Source organism: Arachis hypogaea, chromosome 1 (genome assembly GCF_003086295.3).
Source record: "Arachis hypogaea cultivar Tifrunner chromosome 1, arahy.Tifrunner.gnm2.J5K5, whole genome shotgun sequence".
NCBI classification, from domain to species: Eukaryota; Viridiplantae; Streptophyta; class Magnoliopsida; order Fabales; family Fabaceae; genus Arachis; species Arachis hypogaea.
In genome coordinates this window covers 6,322,546-6,344,157 of record NC_092036.1, presented here as the reverse complement: position 1 = coordinate 6,344,157, position 21,612 = coordinate 6,322,546, and the positions used below count along the sequence as shown (strand labels likewise).

The 21,612-nt window shown below is 25.9% G+C and overlaps 2 protein-coding genes and 1 non-coding gene across 3 annotated transcripts; 2 read left to right on the top strand and 1 right to left on the bottom strand.

Annotated features, from left to right (window-relative positions):
• The first annotated feature begins 65 nt into the window (after positions 1-65).
• Positions 66-4,014, top strand: LOC112792502 (zinc transporter 6, chloroplastic). Its single transcript, XM_025835771.2, has 2 exons — positions 66-2,626; positions 3,559-4,014. The coding sequence occupies exons 1-2, from the start codon at positions 1,943-1,945 to the stop codon at positions 3,871-3,873; spliced, it is 999 nt and encodes a 332-aa protein (XP_025691556.1). The 5' UTR covers positions 66-1,942; the 3' UTR covers positions 3,874-4,014.
• Positions 4,015-6,144: 2,130 nt separating this feature from the next.
• Positions 6,145-6,218, top strand: TRNAI-UAU (transfer RNA isoleucine (anticodon UAU)). Its single transcript has one exon. It is a non-coding gene; the product is annotated as a tRNA-Ile (tRNA).
• An 8,776-nt stretch (positions 6,219-14,994) lies between these two features.
• LOC112792495 (uncharacterized) lies at positions 14,995-16,235 on the bottom strand. Its single transcript, XM_025835761.3, has one exon. It carries the CDS (start codon positions 15,947-15,949, stop codon positions 15,047-15,049), a length of 903 nt encoding a protein of 300 aa, XP_025691546.1. The 5' UTR covers positions 15,950-16,235; the 3' UTR covers positions 14,995-15,046.
• Positions 16,236-21,612: the final 5,377 nt, after the last annotated feature.

Here is a 21,612-nt window from a genome sequence, read left to right as displayed (position 1 = left end):
TCAAAACTCATAATCAGTATAATCAAATTAAACAAAGGTAGAAACAAAATGAAGCAAAAGTAGAATAAACAGTTATACAAATTCCTCTTTGGCAACAACAGATTTATATCCAAAAAATCATCAACAAAATTACAATAAATAATTTCTGATCCAAAATTAACAATTTAATTATACAAATTCCAAATTTCAGGTTCAGCAACAAAATCATGACAAATTCAAATCACACCAACAATTCTAGATCTACAATTGGAGCTTCTGATTTAGGAACCAATCTACCTGAATGCGGAACACGAGTTCTGAACGCTAGCGATCTTACGTGATGAGGAACAAAACCGGCTGAAGAAGACGACAATGTCCACAATGACAAAACCACCCAACGCGACGATGGCGCACAACACATAGCCAGAAATGGCGCCGTCATGAAAGGAAAGGTGGAGACGAAGATGCGCCTGATAGCTAATATGTGTGGCGATAGCAAGCCGAGGAGAAGAGAGAGAGAGAGGAGCACCCAGCGGCCCTCACGACAGTTGTTTCTGCATCTTTGTCATTGAGCCACTACCAGCTTTATACTTGTTGCCGCTGGTCCACCGCTTGCATCTGCTTTCCATAAATCTTTTTATTTCTGTTGGTTCTGCTCATATTTGTAAAAATTTTTGTCGGTGTGTGTTTATCGCCGTCTTCTTCAAATTCTGTAAAACGGGTAAAGTGGACTATTGGAAAGAACGAAAGTGAGAGCAGGATGAGAGAGAAAGGGCAGAACATAGTGAGGCAACAGATTTATTACTTGTGAGAGGAAAAATATGTTAGGAGCTAAAGAGAGTGAAGATTTGAAGAAAGGTAAAGGTTTTCACACCCAGCAGCAGAGCTCAACAAAAATGCAAAAAGATCTGGAGTTTCTGAGTCTGGATAGAATGATAAGAGTGTTTTTGAAATTTAGAAAATATTGAAGTGTTTTAGATTAGATTTTTTATACTTAACTTTAGAATATTCGTTTTTAAAACAGAATATTTTGTTATCTCAGACTTTTGTTTTACGATAAAAATTTAATTAAAAATATAAATAATATAGAGACTTAACTAAAAAGAAAAAAAGGTATTGAAACTCAATTAAAAAATTAATAAAACCTTTCTTTCATTTTCTTTTCATAGAACTTTCAGTGAGATCTAACAAACTCAACTTTATGGAAATGAGATGGTGGATATAAGTATAGAACAGCACTCAGGGATCTAAAAAAGATGAAAGAACAGTACAATCTTAATATTTATGGGTTTCAGACGCAGCACACCTTAACCATACACCAATAGAAAATATGCTTTGTGCATGGCCACGTAAAGTTATGTGATTTGTCTACACAGAAGATATTACATGATGAAAAATAATTACATTTGAAAGAGAGAGAAAAAATTCAAAATTTAAGGGTAAATTAAGTGTAAAATAATATGTTAATTTTTATCTTCACTTAATTATAAAAATTAACTATCATATATTTATACATATAAGTAATTAATTTAATTTTAATATATATTTATATTTTAATATATATTATAGATTAATAATTAATTTTAGTAATTAATTTTAATATATACCTAATAACATCGTTAGAAGAAAATGGAACCATACAAATAATATTTTTAGAATGAAATATAAAAAAATTTAAAAAAAATATTAGAGTATTGTCAAAATTTATTATTATTTAGTTATTTAATATTTAAAAATATGAAATAAAATATATTATTAAATTATTAAACTAAAAAATTATACTAAAGAAATTAAGTTAGATAGCTAATAACTAACCTTAAAACTAGACTACTAGGGCCTAATCATTCGTCACTAACTAACCCACGCTTTTTAAGTGTCCCAAACACTTGAAACTCTCAACCTAAACTTAGAACAGAACACAAACACACAAACTACTTTCCTCTCTGTCTCATCCTCCGATCCCATGTCGGCAGCGGCTGCGTGTGCAACTGCTGCAGATGCGGCTCGAGCCGCTACATGTCGTGACAGCACAGCCGCAGAACACCTAAAATTCATTTCCATATTCACCATCTTCGTCACCAGCATGGTAGGGATGTCATCCCCGGTGCTGATGACACGTTTCTTTAAAGCTAATCGATCACTCTATGACAAAGCTCTTGTTATTATCAAGTGCTTCGCGGCCGGGGTCATCCTCGCCACCTCATTAGTCCACGTTATGCCTGATGCATTTGACGCGCTAGCTGACTGCCACGTAGCATCCAAGCATCCGTGGAAGGATTTTCCTTTTGCGGGATTTGTGACGTTAGTTGGCGCCATCCTGGCACTCTTGGTTGACGTGGCAGCCAGCTCGCACATGGAGCATCACGTGAGCTATAAGGCTTTGGAGGGAGAAGAGGGGAAGGAGTTAGTTGGAGACAGTTATGACGGTTATGATGACGTGGAGAGGGTTGGGGTGGAAGAGGAAGTGGCGAGATTGAAACAGAGGTTGGTGTCTCAAGTGTTGGAAATTGGGATAATATTTCATTCGGTGATAATTGGAGTGACAATGGGAATGTCTCAGAATGTTTGCACAATAAGGCCACTCGTTGCTGCTTTGGCTTTTCATCAGATCTTTGAAGGAATGGGTCTTGGTGGCTGTGTTGCCCAGGTTAGTGTTGTGCTCTTATTGTTAGAAGTTTTTTCACATCAATGATATTTCAATAATTTACAATAAACTACTGTTATGGGCATTAAATAATTTTGGTGATGATAATATTGCTTTTGTAAAAAAGAAAGGCAGTTGTAAATTTTTAAAAAGTTTAATTTTAATATACCGAGCATGTGAATTGTTTTATATAATTATTTAATTATATCTGTTTTTTTGTATTATCATTTATATTATTAGTGTAAAAGGTAGTTATTTTTATTTGTGTTATTTTAGCTAACTAATAATTTTTTTGAACAACATGAACAACGGGCCTTAAATTTAGTTATTATTAGATATTAATTACTCATGTCATTAATTAAATTTAGAATTAATTTACTTTTTTAACCCTATTATTCACATTGTTCAATAATATTATTGTCTACTTATACTTTTTTCTTTTTATTAATATAGTGTTATATAATTAGATATATGTGTAAAACTGTTTTATATTGATAATGCATGAAATTTATTTTTAAAAATCATAAACATTTTAGAAGTTTTACAAAATGTGATTGATTTAGAATGTTTAATAGCTGATTTCAGATTAGAATAAATATAGAGAATTAATTTTTAATTAGTTAATATTAGTTAATTTTTTCTATTATAAAATTATTTTTTAAAATTATTTAACATTTTTTTTACCAAAGATAGGAGACTCGAATCCGCAACCTCTTAATTGAGTATAGAGAGACTATGTCATTTGAGTTATAACTCATTGGCTAAAATTATTTAACATTTAGAATTGATATTTAAACAGTTTTAATCAATATTGAAGTGGTCTAAACTTTGGAAATAAAATTAAAACTTGTTACAAAAGTTGGAAGTATTTTTTTATAATTTCAAGAGTACAACAAGTATGATAACCCTATTTAATATTTTAATTTATATTACAGGCAGGGTTCAGCTTTGGAACAATGGCATACATGTGCCTCATGTTCTCAGTGACAACACCAATGGGAATAATCTTAGGGATGATTTTGTTCTCAGTGACTGGCTATGATGATAATAACCCTAATGCCTTGATCATGGAAGGGTTACTTGGTTCAGTTTCTTCGGGGATTCTAATTTACATGGCTCTTGTTGATCTCATTGCAGTTGATTTCTTTCACAACAAGCTTATGAACTCAAATAGGAGGTTGAAAAAACTGTCTTTTCTTGCATTAACTCTTGGCTCTGCTTCAATGTCTCTTCTTGCTCTTTGGGCTTAAGCATTTTGCATGTCTTGTATGTGTTCAAATAATGTAATGTCTAATTGTAAATACAAGCTATACTATAAGGTTAATATATATGTAGGCTAATTGTTTTCTTAATAATTTTGTTCTTATTAATGTTCCTACTCTTTAGTTTAATTAATGTTGTTCTTTCTTTGAATATTTTTTAACATAGATAGAAACTAATATGAATGTATTTTTTTTGACAAAAATCGTTTTATCCTTATTTAAAATGGACGAAATTGAGTGTTTACACTTAATCAAATTCAGTCAAATTTTACTAACCTAAATGACAATATTATTTGTGCCATATATACTATATTAACAAAAATAATAGAGTAGTACATGTGTGATTATTATTATTATTATTATTATTATTATTATTATTATTATTATTATTATTATTATTATTATTATTATTATTATTATTATTATGCGTACCCACAGTGAAGTTTGAACCTTAGATCCCTTGTAAACTAGCAAATGCAATATGTGAAGGGCTGTTTTACTCTACTGTATCAGTGTATCTAATTAACCAATTCGTCTCAAACTTTCCTTCTTTTGAACTTTAATTTGTTGAAAGAAAATAAGAAGATTCCCGATTCCACTATGTAGATCACTAGATCCTTTTGATTTAGTGTGGAAAAATTATATATAATTTGGAGAGGTAGTGAGTGATGGCCTTTTGTTCTTATATAAAAGTAATAAAGTGTGATTTTTTTTATAATATAGGGTAAATGATAAATCACTAAAAATACACTTGAATTATTTTATTATTGATAAAAATATTTTGAATTTTATTATGGATAAAAATACTTTATGTAATTTAAAAATGTGTCAAAAGTATATTTTTGTGAATTAAGATGTTCTACGTTAACGAAAAAAATGGAATCATTTTTGTCATATTTTAAAATAATTTAAAAATATTTTTGTCAATAATAAAATTAAAAAATATTGTTGTTAGTACTACAATAATAATTTAATGCATTTTTTGATACTTTACCCTTTTCTAATATAATGTATCTATTTCCTTTTTAACATGGAAAAATGTTGAGTCTTATGAAGCACAAACATGGACCATGATAACCACACATGACACACAGACATACTAATTTTAATATTTTATAAAATATGGAGGCACAACATATATATAATATAAAATAACTGTTATAATATCTAAAAATATTTGTCGAATTTATTAAAAAAATTAAAAATTAATATTTAATTTTAAAAATATAAAAATAAATAATTATTAAATATTTAAAATTTATCACAAAAGTAAGTTAGACATTAAATTATAGATATTATAAAATTTATCATAATATAAAATAATTTTTTTAAATTATAATAATTTTTTAATATTTTATTGAATTAAAATACAAACTAATATTGTTAAACATTTTATTGTCTTTTTTAATTGTATAAAATATTTTAATTATTTTATATTTTAATAAATATATAATAATATATATTATTTTAAAATTTATTTTAATAATATAAGTGAAGAACAAAATTAAATATACTAATACGTCATGGTATTTGTTGGATAAATTTAAATACGTTTAAAAAATATTTTTTATTTTTGATTAAAATGCTATTAAATACAAAAGATACTTGTTTGAATATCAAATAAACATCGTATTCCAAATATATCAAACACACCAAAATATAGATAAATCTAAATACTCAATAGGTTGAGTCCTACTAGGCTGCTACTTGCTACTTTATTTGCTTTAAGTCCTTTTTTTTTCCCAAAAAGATTTGCTTTAAGTCTTTACCAAAAAAGAAAATTCAGATTTTGATTCAATAGTGCGCGGGAGCAATTGAATGAAATAATCGAGAAAATGAAAGAAAGAAAAAAGAATTATCTTTCTTAGTTGAACCCACCTTTTTAATTGACGTGATTTTAAGAAAGTTTATGTTAGACAATCCATAAAATTATGATAAAGCTAATGTGATACAGCGTATATATATATACCGACAATGACATTTTTTTGTTAACTTCTTGCTATGTTAATGAAATAGATACTGTGATAATAATAATTATCTTACGAATTAATTACGATTGCATATATCAGTTCACAATTTTAATACCATAATCAGTAGCTTAAAAAGAAAAGGCAATAAAAATACTAGGCAAAGCATTAAAAGTTAAAAACAATAATAAATATTTGATAAATTCATATTGTTTATTGAAAAGCTTTGATAAGGTCATATTGTATTTGAATATTTGCTAAATAATTACAAATTTATCTTTCAAATTAACTTGGTCCCGTAACTCAGTTGGTTAGAGCGTTGGTCTTATGAGCCGAAGGTCGCGAGTTCGAGCCTCGCCGGGACCAATTTTAAATATAGTATCTTGATTTTACAACAACATCTCAATCCTAAAATGAAAATTGAAGGCATATTTATTTTAAAATGAAAAAGACAAAACACGACTTAAATTAAAGCAAATAACCTCAAATCCTAAAAGAAGGGGAGACAAATAAGTCATTTTAATAAATTCATATCATATTAATCTAATTTTTAATGCATTTTAAATTTTTAGTTAAACAATAGTTTATCATAATAATAAAATTCTAAAAAAATTTAAATAAATAAATTAAATATTTTATTCATCAAAATATATTATTTTAAAAATATTTATTAATTTATATAATATTACTTATTCTATTTATAGTAAAAACAATATGCATATGTTATATACATATATCTAGTTTATATTATAAACAAAATAAATAAAATAATATAAACAAAATTTTTTAAAAAAAAGTATATTAATGTCTGAAATAATAATAATAAGTATAAGATTAATTAAAAAATAAATATTTAATATTTTTATTATAAAATTGTTAAAACATAAAATTTAGATAAATTATGTAAATTTTATATTTTAAATTGATCTAAAATAAATTGTAAATACCATCTTTTTAGTTATCTAATAAAACTGAGAGCTAAATAAATATATATGTATTTTATTTATATTTTTAGTAATACATATTTCGTTTACACTATAAATATGACAAAAAAATGTGACTCTATAAAAAATTAATACTTGACGGTTGATCTTGTATAAATTTTTTAGCTTGTTATTTATACAAATGTAATATGAGCGAGTCTTTGTTTCATTTTTTCTATCATGAAAAATAATTAAACTTAAATAATTTGATTAATCATTATAAATTTTAATATAAAAGATTTAAGAATTGATATTTTAATTCATAAAATATATAAATTAATTTTATATTCATTAAAATTAAATTTAAAAAAATTATTGAAATAATTTAATAAATAATAATTTATTATTTTTTATTTATGACTAAGAATGCACCAATCTCAACACAACTAAAAATCTTGCAATCGCAGAAGAACGTGATATATGTCTTTCTTTAGGATTTGAGGCCATTTGCTTTCTCACTACCATGAGCACCGAAGACGTCAGATCTATTTGCCTCTAATTTCTTCTTTTCAAATGCATTTGGCTTTTCAGTCTACAAAACCAATTATAAGCCGGGAAACACTGCTGTAAAATTTGTTTTGTACATATTAAGTTTTTGTGGTTAAAAATAATGACACATGTATATCAACAGTGGTACTAATATTAATAAATAATAATTTGTATAGTTTAAAATAAATATTTATATTCTCTATATAAATTTACATCTGTATACTATAATTGACCTTATAAGCCTACATTACTTTATACAAACGGCACTACTTAATTATTTAGATTTTTCACTGTCAATGATTAATTTGTTTTGTTGTTGATTGAAATTTTATTTAAGAATTTTTTTATTAATTAATAAATTATTATATACAAAAAGTAGAATTTAATATTCTAATACTTAATTAAATAGATTAATAAATAATTAATTATTAAATTAATCTAAATTAATTACAAAAGAATACTAATTATTAGATACATTTTAAGTGTATCACGAAATTAAATATTTTAATTAACCATTAATTTTAATTATAAAATATATATTTAATTAAAATTAATAATTAAAATCAATTTTATAATTAAAATTATTAAAACATCTAAATCTATAATTAACTTAAAAGGTTTCCCTAATTATTTACCTTGTTTGTAGTACCAGATAAATAAATAAATAAATAAAAGACATGGTTTGGTGGTAGTACCCTAGTGCTATGGGTACAGTAGTTGTGTCTCTCAAGTCTATGAGGGGTAAAAGAAAGAAGTGAATGTTATGGTAATTTTGAGATTGTACTTAATTTACTAAAAAAGGTAAATAAATAATATTTAATAAATTTTAAATATTTTATTTTTTATTTTAAATATTTTATTTTTTATTTTTAAAAATAAATTAGGTAATTTAGACATCATAATAAAAATATTATAGAATTCATCAAAGAAAAATAATATATATACATATATTATTTTATATATTTTTAATGTATATTTTATATTTTAATATATATTTTATATGATAAATAATAAATTTAATAATTAATTTTGATATACGGACATAACATGCATGATTTAATTTTAAAATGTTTATATTTAAACGAATCATGACAGAGAAGGATAAAAAAAATATCATAATGTTATCAATTCCGTTACGTTATTAATAGTATTTCTGCTAACTTCTACTAACTCTTATTTATAATTATATTTAATAAAAATATCTTTGTAAATGTGTCTAATAAAAATATCTTTTTTATGGCGGTATCTAATAAAAATATTTTTATATATATATTTTTTGAATGTGTCTTTTTATACATATATTTAAAATATAATAATTAATTATTATTGACAATAAGTTGGTAGATAATATATTAGTACGATATACTTTTTCTAATACTATATGTCAAACTAATTAGTAGGGTAAGAAATGGAAATCGGTAACAAATGCTCACAACCACCATGCACAAGATTACTGAACCATGATACCGACATTCTCTGATAATAACAACCATCTTACCCACCCGGATGTGTTCTTATTTATATCTTCTACCAATAACTTTTTCCAATCTAACAACCTTAACAACCTCTTCACATTACATACATTACATATGCTATCTATGTTTCTTTGTCACCTTCAATTCAATTAAAAACTTAGCTATCACTCTAGCTACACAATTGCATACACCAAAAATGGCCACTACTCATCAAAATCATCACTACCAAATCAATTTCATTCAATTACACTTCCATAAGCTAAGTAATAATGTTGATGTCTCAAACTACCAATCATTTAACCAACAAGGGCTAATCCTTTTGATATGTTCCATTTCCATTCTCATCCTTCTACCTACATTCTTCCTATGTATCCACTTCTGTTGCCGCCGTCGTCGCCTCTTCCTCCTCTTTTCGCAACAACAACCGGCCAACCCGGTTGTGGTGATAATCAACCCTACCCATGATGCTTATCATTCATCTTCCATTATTACTAAGAGTCTTAGCATTGTTGGTGATTATGAGAACAAAGAATGTTGCATATGTTTGAGTAGTTTCCAAGAGAATGAGAAGGTAAAAATTTTAAGTGAATGTGAACATGTTTATCATTCTGAGTGTTTGGATTTGTGGCTTAGGGCACATCCTAGTTGCCCTCTTTGCAGAGCATCCCTCCATTTTAGTAAATCTCTTGCCATGAAGAAATGTACAATTTAATTCATTTAAATTAATTAATTTCTTCCAGGGGCGGAGCCAGTTGCTAGGAAAGAAGCGCGATAACCCCTTTAATTTTAATTTTAATTTTTTACATATAAATTATATATAAATTTTAATTTAATCACTCTTTAAAATTTTATTTTAGTCTTAATTTATTGTATAAATATTTTTGGCTCATTCAAATATTTTATCTAACTCCGCCCTGATTTCTTCTAATTCCTTTGTGTATATGTGTATGTGCACATGTTAATGCTAAGCATATTATATAGCCATTTTAAATTTCATCTTTAATTTTTTTAATTGTTATATCATTTTTTTTTATCGTATATTATTCTTCTAACTTTTCCCAGAATTTCGGAAGAGCTTGGAGAAAAGTATCTCTTAGAAAGCTTTATTGTCTGTATAATATTTTAAATTAATTATCCTTTTCTGAGTAATTTTTAAAGTACATAGAATAATGCACAGTAATATATGATTAGATACTCAATTATATTAGGTGTAAATAAATTAGCTATATATGATATTTTATAAGAAAAAGTATTATATTATTATAAATAAGTTTAATTATTCTTATTATATTGCAGATTTGATTATTCTATTACGATAGAATTTGATTATTCTACAAGTGGTTGATTATTTAATTAAAAATTTTATAAATCAATATATAAATAGAATATATATTAATTTAATGGTTGATTTTTAGTATACATAAAATATTTGTTAGATATATATAATTAAAAAAAAATAAAATGAGTGAAACTAATTAAATAAAATTTAACATAGTATATAAGCTAAGATAGAAAATGGTACTCATAAACTGTTTTTCTATCATCTCTATATCATTTTCTGAAATAATAAAAGATCACTTATTACTCAGATAAAAAGTGAAAGGGGTTTTTCTGAAGAAATTCTTAAATCTACTTCTATAAGGAAGGTATTCCCTTATCATGTACTATATAGTTAATGGGAATATAGAGAGTTTAAAAAGGAAAATAAATTCAATTATTCTTTCAACTATTCTTTCTTTAAATTTCCTTCAAAATCTTAACTCATACATTATTGATACACACACATATTCTATCACATCCATTATTAAATGTTTTTTCCTTGTAAGAATAAATAATAAAAGTACAGATAACTATAACTAGGGCCATAGTTAGTTGAACCATTTATTTTGTAATAAATGAAAAAAAATAAAGGAATCACGTCGAGGCCAATGTGTACGAAATACATAATAAACATATGGCTATTTCTTTGGTACTATATCATCAATTGCATTAATTTATTTCTTGTGACTTCTCAATTGAACATTATATATATGAAATGAAAGGATTATTGTTGCAGCATCATCTGGTGCACTAACTAATATATAATGTCACTTAGGCCGTGTTTGTTTATAAGAATAAGAGACTAAGATATATAGATATATAGAAATATAAAATTATATTTAATAAATAAAATATAAATAAAAATATTATATTTTAAAATATTAAATTAGTATATTTTATATTTTTTTATTAAAAAAATACAAAGATACGATACAAAAAATAATTTATTTTTTATTTTATTATCACAATCAAATTTTTATATTATATTTTTTTATCTATTTTTTATTCTAATTTTTTGTAAAAAAAGTAAAGAAAAATTGGACTTTTTATTATTTATTTTATCTTATATTCAATTTATCATAAAACAAAATACAAAAATGCTAATTTTTATATTTTTATTATTTATGTCCTATTTTTAATATCTTGTCTTATTTTATTCTCAAAATTAAACACAATCTTACATAACCTTATTTTTTTTGTAATATTTGCAAATTATCCATTATAAAAGTTGTTGATTTCATATATATAGACACATTATATTTTGTTTCTCCTTTTCTAATAAAGTATCCATTATATTTTCTTTTCCTAAGAATTATTGAGTGAGTGAAGTAAGGAGCAAGTGTTAATATCTTAAACGACAAGGAAATATTTGTCAATAGACGTATGATACAGATAAAGTGTAACAAACTATATTATTTATACCTGGCTACATATTTTTTATACATAAAAGAAATTAAATGAAAATGAGACTAAAACCGACAGGGTGATTAGAGAAACAGTAGATAAACAACTAAAAGTGGCAATGTAAATAGAGTTGTTAACGATATTTACTTATTGTGAGTTTATTTTGACTCTCTTTTATTTTAAATCTAAATTTATTTCATGTGCCAGCCATCCTTGGAGTCGTTCATAGTGGATCATGCAAAAGTAGATATATATTGAATAAAAAAAGTTTGTATTTAGAAAAGAAATTACACCAAAATTAGAGTTAATAGGTTACTAAGTAATAATACGAATTACAATATATTATATATTGAATGTTGAGCTTTTTTGTGAATGATCTGTTGGTATCTCAAAATTTTGCATTAATATTGGTACATGAACAGGTTAACGGTTGGATCAAGGGAATATAGATCTAATGGTTCTTAGATAGTAGCATTTATTTTTTATAATCTAATAATCTCAATATATTTTTTTTATTTATTTCCTTTATAACATAATGACCCAATTATGATGTAAAATTAATTTTAGTCCCACATATTTTTTCTTCTGTCTTCAATGCAATGGCTCATTTTTTTTCCCTGTTTACACAAACCCAATTTTGTAAGATTTTATTTTTGAGATAAAATCTTAAACCGTCCCTTTTTTGATAATTACTTCAAAAGACTTTGACAAAAAAAATATTCAACCCAGCTTTTGAACTTTATCTTTATGGAATTGATTAATCGCTGTACAAAAAAAAGTCAATGTTATTTTTTTGTATACAGGACTAATCAATCCCAAAAAAAATAAAAAGCCGGATTGAGTATTTATTTTTTGTCAATAACCTCGTGGTCCTTTCGAATAATTATTAGAAAGCAGATATTCACTTTTTATTTTTCCAAGATTTCTGGACATCATACTAAGTTAATCTTCGGCCCTCTTTTGGTCTTAAAAAGCAATATGTTTTTCGTACTACCAATTGCCCATTAGAACAGGCCCAATATATTTGTTTTTCATTTAGTCCTTTTCAGTCCAAATTCCATCATATCATTATTATTATTATTATTCAAATCCAATCAAATGCTTCTATTTATATATAATATTTTTTTTTAAAAAAAGTAGAATTATTATTATTACCAATTGAGAAGAATGGGCATAAGAATACAACTAAGAAATTTACATACTGCTAACTAATTAATCATCAATGACCTTTTTTTACTTTTGCATGAGGCATTGACCAAACCATGCAAGTGTCTACGGATGAGGCCAAGTTGTGCATTAAATATTGTAGCAAACATCGTTTTTGAATGGCCTCATTTGCAGCACTTTGTTCGTTTGACCCACTTAATACATTTTTTTTCAGGACCTATATAGACTCGTACAAGAATTCAAATTCAGTTGACCAGAAATCATGGAAGATTTTGTCCTTGCCTCTTTGCCTCATTCATTACTTGCAACATTGTGACATTTTTTTTACTATTTTATGTTATCATTTCAAACTGTATATTAAGACCAATAATATATTAGTCAATGCTAATTTAATTTCTTAACTAGAGATTTTCCAACCCGGTCTTCCAGAATCATTTTTTCAACAGTGTATTTTAATTTTTAAAACTGTGTTTAAAAGATTAAGAGACTGAAACAAGAGAATGAAAATAAAGAGTTAAATTAAATTAAGTTTCTATATTATATTTAGTATAAAATATACTAGACTAAGTTATGTCTCAGTATTATATTTAGTTTAAGATAAATATAGAGATTAAGAAGTAGATTTGAAATTTAAAAAGTTAAATAAAAATATTTTTAAAAAGAAATATTATAAAAATTTTAGTCTTTATTTTTGAAAATTTCAATCACTTGGTGTTCCTATTTTTAGAAGTGATTTTGTGTCTCAAAAAAAATTTTAGTTTCCGTCTCTAATCATTAAACACAATACTTATCCCAGTTGTTCAATCTTAGGAATCAAACGCAAGTGGATACATTTATGTTGTATGTATTTATTTTTGTATTAATTTGATATAATAGAGATTTGATTATAATAAATAGGATAAAATATCAAAATATTATAAAAAAAAAATCTAAACGGTCATTGACAATTATTTCGAAAGACAAAAAATGTTATAACATTGACTTTTTTTGGCATATGGGCTAATCAGTTCCATAAAAAAAAGTTCAGGACTGAAAAGGGTATTTTTTTTGTTAAGGACTTCATTGTCCTTCGAGATAATTGTCAGAACCGAGTTGGATATTCACTCTAAAAAAAATCATATCATTGACAAAAATAAATTTAAAAAATATAAACAAAAAATAAACACCTAAAAGAAATTTTGTTTCGTAAGAAAAGACACATTTTTTTAATATTGGGTTAATAATGGTGTTTTTTTAAATTGTGATCTACTGTGGTATTTTTCTAAAATATGGGATGATTTAATTTATGGAGTACAAATTGGATTGTCCGATTTTTAAGAGGTACAGAAATCGGACTGTCCGATTTTGTACTCGGACTGTCCGATTTATGTTTAAAAAATTAAAAAAATTTGGAGTACACACGGTCATACTCCAATTTTTTTTTTTAAACACAAATAGATGGTCCAATTTGTGTACCTCTTATAATTTTAAAAAATACCCAAAAATTATCACGTAAAGGAATAACACACGTCCTACTCCCATATCCAAATTTTTTAGCCAAGAAAAGACAATATAGTGTAGAGTCCAGAGCTGAAAACAATGATTGCCGTTAAAGTTGCATCATGATTCATGACAGATGGATCGCCAATTACAGCACTGGTATCTTAAGTACAAACATACTATCTTTTGTCTTTTTCTTTGTCATGACATACACCTATACATACACCTATATAGTACTACTGTACATGTTTATATAGTACACTACTAGCCAATGTTCAAAACAAGCAATAGAATAGTTCTTACTTTTCTCATTCACTTGAGAGTGATTCTCATAAATTTGGATTATGCAACAGAAGAGGATGATGCTCTAGCTTGTGATGCAATGTGAGCAGAGTGGCACAAAACACTGAATTAACCCAACACCATGTAATAATTTGGGATTCTCAATTGCACTCTTAGAAAAATCTATTGTGGAAGAATATATATATGAGAAATCAAGAATTTTTATTTTTGTTTTTTTTCCCTAATAATTTCATATATGATATAAGAGAAGTTCTTGTATGAATGCAAATCTAACACCTTATATTAACACAATAAAAGTGAATTTTATCATTTTTATTATTCCTACCTGAAATCCCCAACTAGTATCCAAAATGGAGTATAAATCATATCTATGTCCAAAAATGCTTTTCTTGTTTTTTTGTAATTAAAGAACCTAATATAAAAACAGAGAAAAGAAAGAAAGATATTTGACAACATTAGAGACCATAAACAATTTTCACCTGAAAGATGCATAAACCAAGCCAAGAAATTAATAGTAATCTATACATAAGAAGTGGTTGATTTTGCTCATTTTCATGACATCATATATAAATATCTAAGTTTGTAATTCATTTACATTTGCATTGTTAGATGGAAAAACTTTGCTCAACATTCTCTTCAAAGAACAACCAACAATTACCAAAGATGTTGAGGTTTCTGTTTCTGAGACAGAAGAATCACTGCTACTACTCACTCTTTCTCCATTTTCATTATTCTCTCTAATCTCAGAACTTTGACCAAAATCATCAACCACAATCTCAACTAAAGCAGAGGCACCACTACCATCATCAACATTATGAACATGAACATGATCATGATCATGATCATTATGATCACCCCCATCATCAATAACAGAACCTAATTGGGAATTATCATTCTCAACAACAATCCCACTACTAAGAATTATTGGAGCCCTGCAAATTGGACAATTTGAATGAGAATTCAGCCACATATCAATGCAATCAACATGAAAACCATGTCCACATTTTGGTAAACACCTTCCCATCTCTCCATCTTCAAAAGAACTCAAACAAATCACACACTCAAGCTCATCACTATTCTCAACTTCTTCACTACCTTTCAATGCTTCTGAATTAGTAGTAGTATAAATGAAAAGAGGAATTCTTGCAATGACAGAAGAATCTAACCCTTTTGATGTATTGTGATGAGAACTTGATGATGATGGGAATATTGGTGAATCTTCTATGTTGAAGCTGTGGAAGTGGTGGAACCTTGCAGGGCCAAGAACATCAGAAACGGTTACTGTGGCTGCTCTGCGGCGGCGACGACGACGGCGGCGAGCATTTGCCTGAGCCTGAGCCTGAGCTAGGAACCATTTAGCATAGAGATGGAGGAGAAGGACAAAGAGGATTACAAGGAGCAAAGATATTATGGCTGCAAGCATTATGTTGCTGTTGTCTGAGAACATGTTTTGGAATATTTGACTCAAAGTGTTCATGTTCTTGTTCTTGTTCTTGTTTGAATCTGATTGTGTTAGCAACTAAGCATTCTAATGTGAAAAATTTGTGGTCTTTTGTGTGGTTTTGGAATGAATGGCCAAAAGGGTATAATTTTTTTGATGAAAGATTTGGACTTGGAAGGGTTTTTTAGGACTTTGATAGATGTGATTTTAGATACATACATACATGCATAACCCCAAGTCCCTAAAAGAAGTTCTTTTTTTTTGTGGATCTAAGAATCATTGGTGTGATTTTATTTTGGTCTTATTGTGTTATGTGAAAGTGGGTTACGTGAAAGTGAAGTTAGTGTGAATAAATTAGAAGGGATTGTTGCCTCTTGCATTTGGTACATTTGCGTGTAATGGTTAGCAACAAGTTTTGGTTTCTCTCATGCACTTGTATTATTGTATTTGCTTAAGAGGGAGTCAGTGACCAAATTCGATTCTATTCTACGTATAATTATATATCCCCTTTCTTTTTTATTATAAAATTAAAACAGAGTAATTTTCTTTTAACATATAATCAATTTTATTATATGAGTTTAATTTTGATGTATTCTCAGTATAAAATATTTTATACAGACATGTAATGATATCTGTTTTTTCATATGAATATTCACGCGATTAATGTAAAAGATAATTATTTTTGTTGACATAAACTTAATTTGGTAAAAGTTTTTGAAAAGATGTTGGTGATTTTCAAAAGCACAAAATTTTTATTTTGTGTTTAATAAATTAAAAAAATTATGTGTTTGTCCTTACAATTTTTAAAGATAAGGGTATTTTCAAAAATACTTAAGATGGAATTTTTCAAGAATATGTATACTTATCAAAATTAAAAGTTCTAATATAATTTTATATATTAACTAATTTTTAAATTTAACTCTTATATTTATATTTATTATAGTATTTTTAAATTTTAAAAATTATTTTATCAAACACAATTATTAGTGTTTATGTTTATTAAAAATAATTTTTAATTTAATTTACTAAATATAAATGCTACAATTTTTTAGAAACTATCTTTTAAAAATTACTTTTAAAAAGTAAAAATTTTAAATAAATCAAATCATAGTATTACAGATATCAAAATTAAATTCTTATTACATATGATGTCGACATATATAAATATTTCAGAAATTAGAATGTAGATTTTGTCTCTTCCATTTTAACAATGCTATTTCCCTTTTATTGAAGCAAGAACTCTAATAATATTGATATAAAGTGTGCATGCATCTACTGTTATACTAAAATTCCGATAGTGATGCTTAATTAGTAACATGTTTTGCATTTACTCAAATTAGATATATGTTTTGGGAATGTAAGTAAAAATAATAAGAATAATAATAATGAAATACTTAAATTAGTAGTGTGAGGTGATGGACTTAAAGTCAAAGGGGGAATCCATTATAATTGATATCCCTATGTCGAAGGAGGTAAAAAATGGATAGAAGGGTGAAGAGTAGTGGGGAAAAAAGGGTGGCAGAAATGAAGGACTCGTGAAGGCGACGGCAGCATGAGAGTAGTTAAACACTTTGATTGGATTCATGTGAACCTCTTTTTAGTCTTTCACACCTTTCTTTATACATTGTTCATAAGGAGTGGTTTAACTCGATCAATTCTTAATATTTTATTTTTAAATAGATATAAAATTTCAACCTCATAACACATAATAAAAAAATTATTTATTCTCTTAATTATTTAAAAAATTGATTACTTTATAACTTTGAAATATTTTTTATTTATCAATTCAAAAAGATGATTAAGAGAGTTTTAAAGATTTTATCAATTAGAATTTGGGATTTGATTCACTATTTTTTCGATTAAATCAATTTGTTTAGCCTAATTTTAACAAAAATAATATGATTTAATCGATTATATATGTTAAATTTTAATTACTGAAAAACATTTTTAAAAAAAGACGTTTTAGATATCTTTATGTGAGTGGCTCCCTTAAAATTTTGCCGATAAATATTCTAAGTATATTTACTTACTTAATCAGGGCGGAGATAGAACTTCTTTTAAGAGGAGATCAACATAAAAAATATAAATAAATATAAATAAAAATAAAATTAGAGAAATGATATGTGAGTTATGTTGAATTATGTAGTATTGGAGAGATATATACGATTGTGACGGCTTTTAATTTTTTGTTTTAGTGGGAAGAAATAATTTTCTACCAGTACACAAATTAGATCCAAAGTGTTTTACCAGTACACAAATCATACCCAAAATTTTCTGTTAGTACATGAACCAGGATTTTCAATACCTCCAATTAGACAATCTAATTTATCTTGGGTACTTCTCATACCCTAATAAAATACCTTATACCTTCATAACTTTGTAGTACACCAACCCTCCTTCCATATTAAAATTAAAAAGTTCAAGCCCTGCACCTGTATTTAACTGTTTAATATAAAAACTATTAAAAATCTAAAAATTTAAAGCTTGCAATACTTTTATAATGTATTTACTGAATGAAAAATTTAAGAATATCTATTCTAATTTCTAACTAAATAATTGCTTTGTTAGAAATACCTTTACTTTTAAAACACTCGTTAAAAATAAAGGATAAAAAAAAGAAGAAATGTTTCATTTCAATTATTTATCAATTCTGCAAAACTGAGAAACTGGGTAGAGAGGATCCCTAGGCAAAGGGTTCTATCATTCTGAGTCAACACTCAACAGCCATGACTCGATATAGGAGTATTCTTTTTCTTTTGGGTAAAGGATTGCACCAAACCCAAAGCAAATAAATCAAAAGTTAGAATAATGGAAAACACCCGTCACCTCATCATTTTTTGCACTTGAATGAATAAATAAAAAAAAACTATAAAATTGGTATTCAAAAAATTCGTGACACTGAAAAAAAATAATCCTAAAAAACGCAAAAAATAAAATGGATTTTGCGAGATTTTAAATTTCCATCAAAATATCCAAACGTAAATCGATGATTACCTGGCTAACACATACAGTGCAGTTAGGTGGCATTTTGAATTATTTTTAATCAGTTCCAAGTTAGAAATTCGTATAATATTTAAATCTAACTTATTTGAAATTAAAATTCCTAATTCAAAAGAAATTTTCTGAATGGCAAATTCGGTTTAAGGTGATGACGTTTGGTGTTGAAGCACTTGACAAGAACGATGTTGATCCTGCTTTCATGGCTAAGCTTGCTAAGATTGTTAGTTTCCTCTACGATTTGGAGAATTTTCTTTTGATCATTATGGTTACTTCTTCTTTTCTGATAGAGAATTTCTCCAATTGGAGATTTTGATTTCAAATGAGTTGCGTTTAGGGATTATATGAATTTTCATGTTGGAACTCATTAAAAATAATTCAAAATGCCATTTAATTGCGCTATTATCCAGGAAATCAATTCAGATAGCCATGTAAGAGTTTTCCAGCAACACATAGTCACATACGTTATCAATTCACATTTTCACATTTTTGTCAGATTTTAAAATTTTTTAGAAATTATTTTGTTTTTTTACGTTGTTTAGATTGTTTTCATTGGCATTAGAATTTTTTGAGTATTGGTTTAACAATTTACTTTAAAAAAAATTCATTTACTCATTTAAGTATTTAACGTTTTTTTTTATTTTTTTATTATTTTAAACTTTTTCTAATTATTTTTTTTAACAAAATAATTCAACACAATAAGTGGAGCAAGAAGAACAATAAACAAATAAAAAAGTTCAAAAAAAATTTACAAAGAAACTCCTCAACTATATTTTATGCTCCTACTTTTTATAATATACTCTTGATTTTGTACTCGTGAAAACATCTTCAATCACTCCAATCTTACTAAAACTCTGTCAATCCAATTGCAAGATCGTTAAGCGAAAGTCCACCAATTGTATATCTTCATTTATTAATTTTTACTAAAACTCTGAAAGCATCCTTTCTTCCTTCTATCTGCATAATTTCGTTGTCTGCAATATAATTCAATTTTTTTCACACAATAAATTTTTCTTCTCTTGTAAGAAAGTATAATTGAAATTATTTTTAGTAAGATACCTTCAACACACAATTAAAATTCCTCTTTTGACAACATCTCATTTTAAACATTATTTCATCCCAAATTAATAGTAAACCACTGAAAACATTTTTCGATTTAATATATTCTCATCTCGCAACATCACTCTTTCGAATTCTTATTACATTCTCTAATTATTTTGCAGACAATTTATAGCACAAGCGAAGACTGCAAAATAAACTAACAACACAAAATTGTGAGAAAAAATTATAATACATGTGCTGCATATGAAATTGTATGTGAAATTATCATTAAAGATGGCTATATATATCTTAGGTCCTCCTAATAATTTTTATATTTTATCTATTATTTTTCTTTTTTCATAAAGATAAATTCATCAAATGGTTAGTGAATATATAGTTATTGTTATTTATCTTAATATAATAATATTGCATAAAAATAATAGTATACATTTTAGATGTAGTAATTTTATTATTATGTATACTTAATAGTTACATTTATTGACAGAGTTTAAAAATTTAAGTTTAGTCAATATAAAAATATTTGAAATTAAACACGTTTAAAAAATTGCGTAGAGGTACATTTCATTAGATACCATGTGAAATATTTACCTAAAGAATGATGAACTAAGTGATAAAATTTTAAATTGAGTTGATGGACGTTAGCAATAATTTTTCTTCTTCACATAGAGCTAGATAGTCAAATTGTATAACAACGGAGCCTAGTTAGGTAAAAAGAATTGAATATGGGGAGCGGATTTTTTTAAGTGAAAAAAAAATGGATAATGTAAATTATTTAATTTAATTTTTTATTATTCTCTCTTTTATATTTATTTTTGATTTTACTTATAAAATTAATGGTAAGAGATCACACTTTATTCTCTCAAATATTAAAAAAAATAAAAAAAATCCATTTTTCCGAATCTTCCACAATAATGTTAATTTTATCACTTAAAAAATATATTTTTTTTGTAGAATTACAATTTTTTTATGTATTTATTATCATGGATGAAAACTTCAAATCTTATGTTTTTTATTTTTTGTTTTATTTACGAAAACAAGTGTTTTAAATTACACTTGTTATTAGCAAAATCTAACACTTTACTTAGACAATTGATGTATAAAAAAGTTCACCATCTAATAGATTATTATTATTGATGTATAAATTACACATGCAACACTTTACGATGACTTCTCAATTTATTCTCTATTATTATTATTATTATTATTATTATTATTATTATTATTATTATTATTATTATTAGAGTAAAGCTAGGGAACCAAAAGCATATCAGCCAAAACCCAGCCAAATACTTTTGGATGAATTCAAAATTTTTACGAGTTAATATATATGGATGTTTCTTCTATTAAGTATTAGAATGTTTCTTTTTCATATTAAATGGATATTTTTTTATATATTTTTTGAATTTGTGATTGTTAGAAGTGGATAGATTAATGTGAAAAAAAAAGGAAGGTTTTTATAGGTTTTAATTAGGTTTACTTAATCAATTTAAAATTTTTTAAATTTTAAATTTAAAAAATTTAAAATTAATTAATTATTGATATAAATTAAAATAGTTTTGTTTAATTTTTGACTGATAAATTTTTGGTTCCTTATACTTTTCCTTGTTATTATTATTAGCAGTAGTAGTAGTAATAAGGAG